The 8739-nt window shown below is 33.7% G+C and overlaps 2 protein-coding genes across 3 annotated transcripts; both read left to right on the forward strand.

The window, feature by feature from the left end:
* Window positions 1-3651: 3651 nt before the first annotated feature.
* On the forward strand, window positions 3652-5873 carry LOC116347193 (facilitated trehalose transporter Tret1-like). The gene is made up of 6 exons (XM_031777707.1): window positions 3652-3957; window positions 4030-4262; window positions 4329-4459; window positions 4531-4723; window positions 4925-5293; window positions 5352-5873. The coding sequence occupies exons 1-6, from the start codon at window positions 3912-3914 to the stop codon at window positions 5766-5768; spliced, it is 1389 nt and encodes a 462-aa protein (XP_031633567.1). The 5' UTR covers window positions 3652-3911; the 3' UTR covers window positions 5769-5873.
* A 669-nt stretch (window positions 5874-6542) lies between these two features.
* Window positions 6543-8490, forward strand: LOC116347194 (zinc finger protein 239-like). Of its 2 annotated transcripts, none has more exons than XM_031777709.1 (2): window positions 6543-6611; window positions 6876-8490. In XM_031777709.1, exon 2 carries the CDS (start codon window positions 7034-7036, stop codon window positions 7964-7966), a length of 933 nt encoding a protein of 310 aa, XP_031633569.1. In that variant the 5' UTR covers window positions 6543-6611; window positions 6876-7033; the 3' UTR covers window positions 7967-8490. The 2 variants fall into 2 exon arrangements, with proteins under 2 accessions (XP_031633569.1, XP_031633568.1); XM_031777708.1 differs by having other exon boundaries at window positions 6547-6611; window positions 6797-8490.
* The last annotated feature ends 249 nt before the right edge of the window (window positions 8491-8739 follow it).

The raw sequence follows: 8739 nt of genomic DNA on the forward strand, positions 1-8739 counted from the left end.
AAGCACTTGAAAACATAAAGAGTAAAAGTGATGTTGATTGGCTAAAACCAAGTATAATGATAGATGGGCTTCATATATTTGCTCAAGAGTTTTGTTCTATAATAAACCAGTCATTCATTCAGGGAGTTTTCAGACCAATAAACCAACTACCAACATGTGAGAAAGTAATCGAAATGTTAGCAAAACAACAACTAGATGAATACCTCAATAGTAACAATATCCTAGCACCGGAACAATCGGGTTTTAGGAAAAACCACTCGTGTGAGACATCATTGAACAAAGTTATAAATGAATGGAAAAGCAGCCTAGAAAATGGAAAAATAATATTATGCATATTTCTAGACTTAAAGAGAGCATTTGAAACTATTGATAGAGAAAAAATGATTGAAAAAATGCAAAATATAGGTATAAATGGGAAAGAAAAGAAATGGTTTGAAAGCTATATTTAAAAGAAAGAAGTCAAGTAACGAAAATTGAAAATCACTATTCATCAAAAGAATTAAACAATATTGGAGTAACACAGGGATCGATATTAGCAAGTATTTTGTTTTCGATATACATTAATGATATTTGTAACGTAATTAAAAATGACCAAAATGTAAAGATTAATTTATTCGCGGACGATACAGAAATACATATTGATGGTGATAATATAGTAACAATGAATGACAAAATGAATAATGTACTAATAAGATTGAATGAATATTTTAAAGCGAACAAACTGAAATTGAATACAAAAAAAACTAAATGCATGATCATAAGTAGTAGAAAAAGAAATGTAAATAAAAACGAAATAAATCTGAAAATTGAAAATGAAAAATTGAATGTGTAGGAGAGAAAGTATTTAGGATTAATTGTCGACGAAGAATTGAATTTTATTAAACACATTGACTATATATATAAGAAATCAATATCAAAGGTAGGACTACTAAACAGAATAAAAAACAAATTGAATACCGAAGAAAGAATATGTATCTATAAAACAATAATAGCACCTCATTTTGAATATTGTCCATCAATTTTATTGATGATTAATGAAGGCCAATTATATAGGTTGCAAAAGATACAAAATAGAGCAATGAGAGCTGTCATGAAAGTACCAAAAAGAACAAGTATAAAATTAATGTTAGAAACACTAAACTGGATGAGTGTGAGACAATTAATAACGACAAGAACGTTGTCACTTGTGCATCAAATCTGCTTGGGCACAACACCCAATTACCTGAACCAATTAATAAACAGAAATACTGAGACACACAAATACAATTTAAGAAATAAAAATGATTTAAAAATTAATAATTATAAGAAAGAAATTGCACAGACATCACTTATTCATAAGGGATTTAAAATGTATAATCCCTATAGAATTAAGACAAGAAAATCAAAAGAGTTTCAATATAAAAGTAAAAGTATGGATAAAAATGTACCAATATAAGTAGCAAAGTTGCTAAAATAAAGAATAATAATAATAATAATATACTTGTCCATTACAACGTACATGTAACAGAAAAAACACACACTCCATGTCCTCGCTAGTGGACATAAACGATTTGAACCGTCGATGTGAACTAGATCAAGTATAGAACTTTACATAGGATCATATACGATGAATATGGATTACACAGTCTGTTTCGAAATACCGTCACCAATGTCGACACCATTTGACATCAAAATTTTGACTGTAAAAATATGTGTTATTGTTATTGTCGTTTCATTGCTGTGTAAAAATCCAAATACAGTTCCATATTTATTAGTTGAATTGCCATAGATTAGTTAGTCCACTTCAGTTTGACCAATTGTTACAACTCATATTTAGAAAATATTTTTAATATAAACATATTATATTGAAATGAAACGACTTAATTGGTTCAGAGCGAAGATATAAAACATTAATCCTGTGAGTCACTCAATTTATTGGATTTAATTTGAAAATACTATCCCCTTACACACTAGGTGTGTGCGGAAAAGTAAAAAAAATGAATGGAATTAACAAATTTCTGTTTATTTTCCACTATAAAACGTGGTCGAAAGTGATTCATCAACTTTGTGTATTTATGGCGATATGTATAAGGGACCAACTAAATGGAGTTAGAGTGAAAATTTGTGTACTTTTTTCATTTTCAAGGAATTGTCTATTGAATCAACTGAATGGACTTAAAACGAGAATTCAGCATTTGAATCCCGTAAGTTAGAAAATTGGTGCCAATGAAAATCAATATTTTTAAATTCGATATTTTTTGTGATCAGTTGAAAGCATTCATCAGTTTGTTTGCGTGTTGAAGATATTTTTCAAGGAATTTTGGCAAAATTCAAACATTCACGGCTTGAAATACTTTACACAACGGATGCACTGGAGTAATATGTGAGATTCCCTCTTTGATTTGATTATTAAATTTCATTATTGTTAGATATTAATCAGAAATGTCGTTAAATCCAACACAGATTTTGCTGGATCATTGGTATCAGTGGACGGAGTGGAATGAGGATCCATTTAAGTTGAATATCGATGGAACAGCAGACATTTCGTCAATTCCATTTCCAACGATCACTTTTTGCCCAGTAGCGAAGACCACAAGGGAGAAAATTGATGTAACAATTCGATTTCGAATTTATCTGACATTCAGTAAGAAATTGATATGAAGAATTGTTTGACTTTGCAGGGGATAAAAGCACGCATATATGTAGTGGATTATTAACAAATTGTCCAAAATTAGCTCAAAGGCAACTTTTTACTACCAAAAAGGGCGAAATGTTTCGTGATAAATGCAATTGTATGCCCGCATGTACATTGTACACTTATCAAATAGAACACGGTAATTGAACGGATTCAGATGGATAATGGAAATGTAATGAAATTTATCGAAATTGGTTCTTTTCGGATTTTATATTGACTTAACGATTGTCTTCTAACTTCTGACCGTTAAGGTATAGGTTTAAAAAGGTAAATTGTTTTGCTTAAAAGAATTTCATTTCAAAAATCAATTCAAATGCTCTTCAGAATACCGGCACTGCACTCATAATGAGGCTTAATTGCTATGAATGTTTATTTTATAGACACATTCATTGTCGTATTTACAGCCCATAAATTTAAACGTTTCAATTGAAAATAACGTGCGCTTTTGCTGCACTTCAATTTCCACATAAAATAAGTTCAAAATGCAAACCAAGCCAACAACATGATATCATCACCTCAATCAAAAAAAATCAGCTGTGTAAAAAGTAGACGAGCTATTTTATTGAGTGCATACAGGTGTGAATGAGTCTCCAATAAATGGATCTAGTAGTAATCTTCAAAAAATTCTTCGAATGTATGTTCAACGCCGCTGTACGCGGACGCGCTTGCATGTATGTACTATCGTGCTAGCATCTTGTGAATATTGATGAGTGAATATTTTTCCATAAATATTTACATAACTTCATTTCATATGCGATCAGATTTTGCTTTTTAAAAAATGCACGATTGTGAATTAATATCATAGAATTGCTGTTTATATTGTTTCTGAATCGTGGAATTGTTATTGTGTTCAATGAGTAAAATGCCATATTTTCGTTTAGTCTACATGAGCCTTTTCACATTTTAGTTACAATTATAATTTATGTTCTGCCAATACAAACATCACAATTTGGTTACATAAATCGCAATTGTTTATAATTATAAATCCGCAAACGAAGTAAACCTGTTTGATACAGCATCGAAAAGTACGACTGTAAAACACGATTGACCAGCATACCTTATTGTATTCTTCTTTCAACAAAAATAGTCGCGCAAAAGATCGCACACCGAACATACATCATTTGTTCTCTTCACCATTTGATATTTGTTCTCTTCACCGTTGAATAGCAAACAACCGGTTTGACGTAGTGTCTGTGGAAAAGAACAATCTTCAGATTGTAGATAAAAAGTAGCGAATATGCAAGAAGCGAGTGTGAAATTTCAGTATTTTGCTGCATTTGTGGGTAATTTTCAGTGAATCAATTGAATTTGTTAAATTTCATTATTAACCATGTGGGTTATTCCGTTTTGTTCAGTGAATTTGTTGACAGTAAGCTATGGAATTACCCTCGGTTGGCCATCACCAAACATCTTACTTTTAATATCGGACGAATCACCATTGCCATCCGGTAAAATAACATTAGAAAGTGCATCATGGATTGCATCGCTACTTGGTGTTGGTGCATTGTTTGGCAATCTATTTTTTGGTTTTATAATCAATAAATTCGGACGCAAAATGCCACTGCTTCTACTCTCCATTCCGACCATCGTAAGCATCTGAGCCATTGTGCGAACACATTTAACACGAATTTATCGATTTTCTTTGATTCGACAGATAAGTTGGTTGCTGATTTGGTTTGCACAAAATATTTACTATTTGCACGCAGCTAGAACACTGATCGGAGTCGTTGGCGGTGGAGTTTTTGTAATTGTGCCATTATTTCTCTCCGAAATCGCAAGCGATCGGTAGAATACACATTTTAATTATAGATTTATGATGATGACTCGATGATTTATAACCTCATTTCGTTTCACAGAGTTCGCGGTTTTCTCGGCTCAACATTTATTTTAAGTGCCAATTTTGGCATTTTATTGGCTTTCGTTATTGGAAACTACTGTGACTTTTATACGTCTCCAAAAGTTGCAATTGTTTTAATGATTGTTTACATTGTTTTGTTCTATTTTTTCCCTGAGTCACCCACATTTCTTGCGAAACAAGGCAATTTATTGGTGAGTAGCAAGCGGCATAATTGCACGCAAATCGAGCGTAGAACACAAAAGCGACGGAGAGCTGCTTGCGACTGCGCAATGTAGTCGTACGTATGTTGCGTTCTATGTTCAGCTCTGGTAGCCGCCGGAGAGACGCGAACAACAAATCATTAATGATCATTAGTGCCTATTGTGATTGATCAAATGTATGTTTCTTTGCAGGCGGCCGAAGATTCGATTCGTTTTTATCGCGGCATTCGTGAGAATTATGAGGAGTCAGAGTTGCTTCAGTTGGAAATGGCTAAATTGAAAAATTCAGTCGGCGACACCAAATCTGACCAAAACCATGGCAACTCATTCATTTTGTCAGATTTGTCAGAGAATCCAGCGCGTAAAGCAATTACAATCGGAATTGTTCTTGTTATATTGAATCAATTCAGTGGTTTCTTCGCAATGACAAATTACACCGGACTTATTTTCAAAGAAGCCGATTCAACTCTGCCGCCTAACATATCGGCAATCATCGTTGCGACTGTTCAAATTGTCGGTTCATACATGGCATCTTTATTCGTCGACCGCGCAGGAAGAAAGGTAAACATTTGTTTTTCGCACAAATCATTGTTCTGAATGCATTTTTTTTCGTTTTTAGTTCTTATTTGCCGTGTCGGCGGTCGGGATGGCGGTGGGATTGGTCGTATTGGGAGTATACATGATGCTAAAATCATGGCAATATCATGTTGAATCAGTTAATTGGATTCCAATTGTGGCATTCTCATTCGTTATTTTCATTGCGTCATGGGGAATTGCCTCTCTGCCATTCTTGATTATTGCTGAAATAATGCCGGAAAATGTGAAAGATTTTGGTGTTACATTTTGTACGGCACTTATGTGCTGTTTTACATTCATCATAGTTAAATGCTTGCCACTTTTAAGCGATGTGCTCGGATTTCATGGAACGATGTTTCTATTTGCCGCTGTTTGCTTATGTTCGGAACTTTATCTTCACTTTAATATGCCGGAAACCAAAGGAAAAAGTTATGAACAAATTATGGATTCACTTCAGTAGAAACGACAGAGATAGTAAAAAGATTTTAGTAAAAATTTATTTTTAAATTATTATCAATTCACATAATTTGGAAAATAAATCAAGTGCAATGAAATTTGATAAGAATTGTAAAAAATTCGGAGTTTTTCTTTGCATTTGTTGGTGATGATATAAAGAATCTTTTATTCGCTGTTTGAAATCACTAGGGGGAGGTAAATATTTGTTTAATAAAAACAGATTTTTCGAAAACATTGCAGCAAAGTTAATCTTATGAATTCAAAAGAAGCATACATTTGAGGACAGCATTTGGATCTGAATTTTAGCTCATTCTGTCTGTTTTACGTGCTTCGCTTTTCTGTCTATAGTTATTCAAATCAATTAAATCAAAAAATGAAATAAAAACAGTGAATTCAAAAAATCAGTCCAGTTTTTTGCATTCAATGTTCTCTCGATTAAATTGAAGAAAAAAAGCGAAAATAAATCACCGAAAAGCAATCATTATTTAATTCTTTATTATTAATGGGTCATTACTCTTTTTGATAATTCATTGGAATTCGAATTTTTATGCCAACGTCTGAATAAATAGATAAAATGAGAAGAAAGGATCAATTGTTATTCTTGAACCAACCGTGTTTTCAATTTGTATGACTGTCAACACGCCAACTGAATGTGATCAACTTCATCGTGGTTCTTTGAATCACCAACACAATTGCAGCTCTACGCGCCATTTTTCACCGAGTCCGTGGATTACGCTGATTCACTATTACACACAGTGAGAGACGCTCACAAGCAGACGGCCATTGGTGGAAGATACACGTTTTGAACAGTATTAGAATTTTATTTGTGCACAAACCAAATTAAAAGGTGAGCTTTCGAAATATTGGCTATTTAATTCATTCAGATAATCAAATTTGTTGAAAATCTATCTTGAATTTAGTGGAGAAATCATGCGCTATGATTTTATTTTATTTGTGGAAAGTTTTGATATAAAATGAGTTTGCTGCAGATTTTGTGCAATAAAAATTGGATAATAGTTCTTTTTTTTTCAGGAAATTCATCAAGTTTTGGTGATTTTCCTATCCTACATTTGTGGTTGAATTTGAAAATCAAACTTGATTAATCATGCAGTGTGGTCCATATTTCTCAGAAATTCGATGACGTCATCTCATAACCTTTGTTTCGCAACACTTTGACATTTTTGATGCTTGTGTATTAGTTGTGTAGCACACACATCGCTAGTAACTGATTTTTTTCTCTGTCTTTCTGATTTGTCTTGGTTAGACACAATGAATCCATATCAGAGCGAAGGAACTTGCTGTGGAAAGATGAAACGCAAATGTAAATGCAAACGATCAGCCAGAAAGGTTACTGTGAAGCAAGAAGTTGTGGTCAAAGAAGAACCCACGGATGGCATCGAAATGCTTCATTATCCACTACCACCGTCACCAGTCGAAGCTAACGCCTCAATCAAATCAGAGAGCGAAAGTGACAGCGAAGTCGAACCTGTGAAGAAGGAAATCAAATGCGAAGACGAATGCTTGACGGAAAAAGACGAAATAGAAGAAGATAGAGATGAATTAGTTGGTAAAGACTCAAGCGGACCAAGACCAAAGTTGAACAGCAAGGGAGCAAATCGTAAACGAAAAGGCGATGGCAAGAAGAACAAAGGCACAAAAAGAGATCGCAACGGGAAAATATCGAAAAAACTAGTGGCAAGTGGACAGAAGAAACACAAATGTCATTTGTGTGATTATGCTTCATCACACAAATCACATCTCACAATACATATTCGAACCCACACTGGCGAGAAGCCTTTTGAATGCGAAATATGTGCCTTGGCTTTTGCAGACAAAAGCAATTTGAAAAAGCACAAGAAAATCCATAGTCTAAAATTTCCGTTCAATTGTTCAAAGTGTCGTAGAGGATTTACAGAAGAAGCTGTAAAGATCAACCATGAAAATGGATGCAAAGTTCACCAGTACGCATGCTACCTATGTGGAACAGCCATTCGGGACATGTCAAATCTAAAGCAACACATGCGAATCCATAGTGGCGTTAAGCCATTCGAATGCCATGTGTGTTCCAGAGCATTTGCAATCAAATATAATCTCAACATTCATTTGCGAACTCACGTCAAGCAACTGTCAAGAAGTGCTATCGACCATTTGTACAAGAAGGCGATAAGAAAGCACACGAAGAACGTTGTAATCGTCGCCTGAATCAGTGCTACGTGTGTAAAGATTTAAAGACAGATTCACGTCACTTAAAGCTTCACATGCGAAGCCATCATACGGGTGAAAAACCATTTCCATGCAAACTATGCGATGCACGATTTGCAGTGCAAGGTAGTGTAAAACACCACATGAAAACCCTTCACCGTCAAACATTGTAACGTAATATTCATTCAAAACCTTTAAATTCATTTCGTTCATAAAACACTTCAGGTTTTATTTCCGTCTTCAAAAAACAAAAATCACAAAGTCAAAACAAAATCAATAAATGTATCTTTCTTGGCTTCAATCAACACATATGTAAATCCTAACCAACTCTATCTACTGACCTTGTCAAGGTTGTCAATTAAAATTTTCTTTAAATAACTTAAGTAACGATATTTTTCGCCAAAATTACGGAACTACCGAATGATTCGACAGCTTTGTCACCTGACTGGGTTAACAAGAAGTTGTCAGCAACTAATTTGAATGATAAATAACATAATTTTTTTTTTTTTTTATAAAAACATTTTTTTGCCAAACCTTGATGGGTATACAATCAAAATATAATTTTAAATATAAGTCCAAGAATGAGGACTTTTATATTATCTAATCTGCCGATTAAAATCCAAATATATATTAGGGTGGTGCGATTGGTAATTTCGATAGGAACTTGCTCCGAACCAATCTCATATCATTTTTTACTGAAAAATAAGCAACTTTGCTTCTGGCACTTTTTCCGGTTTTGAATTTCGGACCCTGCGCGGTATTTTTGAAAAAAA

The sequence above is a fragment of the Contarinia nasturtii genome, unplaced genomic scaffold (assembly GCF_009176525.2).
Source record: "Contarinia nasturtii isolate CC-2019 unplaced genomic scaffold, AAFC_CNas_1.1 Cnas_scaffold_1725, whole genome shotgun sequence".
In the NCBI taxonomy this organism is placed as follows: Eukaryota; Metazoa; Arthropoda; class Insecta; order Diptera; family Cecidomyiidae; genus Contarinia; species Contarinia nasturtii.

What these genes read in the sequence shown, in the direction of transcription:
- LOC116347193 (XM_031777707.1), top strand. Translation starts at nt 3,912, where the DNA reads ATGCAAGAAGCGAGTGTGAAATTTCAGTATTTTGCTGCATTTGTGG. An exon ending in TACTCTCCATTCCGACCATC is followed by an intron (nt 4,263 to 4,328) that starts GTAAGCATCTGA and finishes TTGATTCGACAG; the next exon opens with ATAAGTTGGTTGCTGATTTG. An exon ending in TCGACCGCGCAGGAAGAAAG is followed by an intron (nt 5,294 to 5,351) that starts GTAAACATTTGT and finishes TTTCGTTTTTAG; the next exon opens with TTCTTATTTGCCGTGTCGGC.
- LOC116347194 (XM_031777709.1), top strand. Translation starts at nt 7,034, where the DNA reads ATGAATCCATATCAGAGCGAAGGAACTTGCTGTGGAAAGATGAAACGC.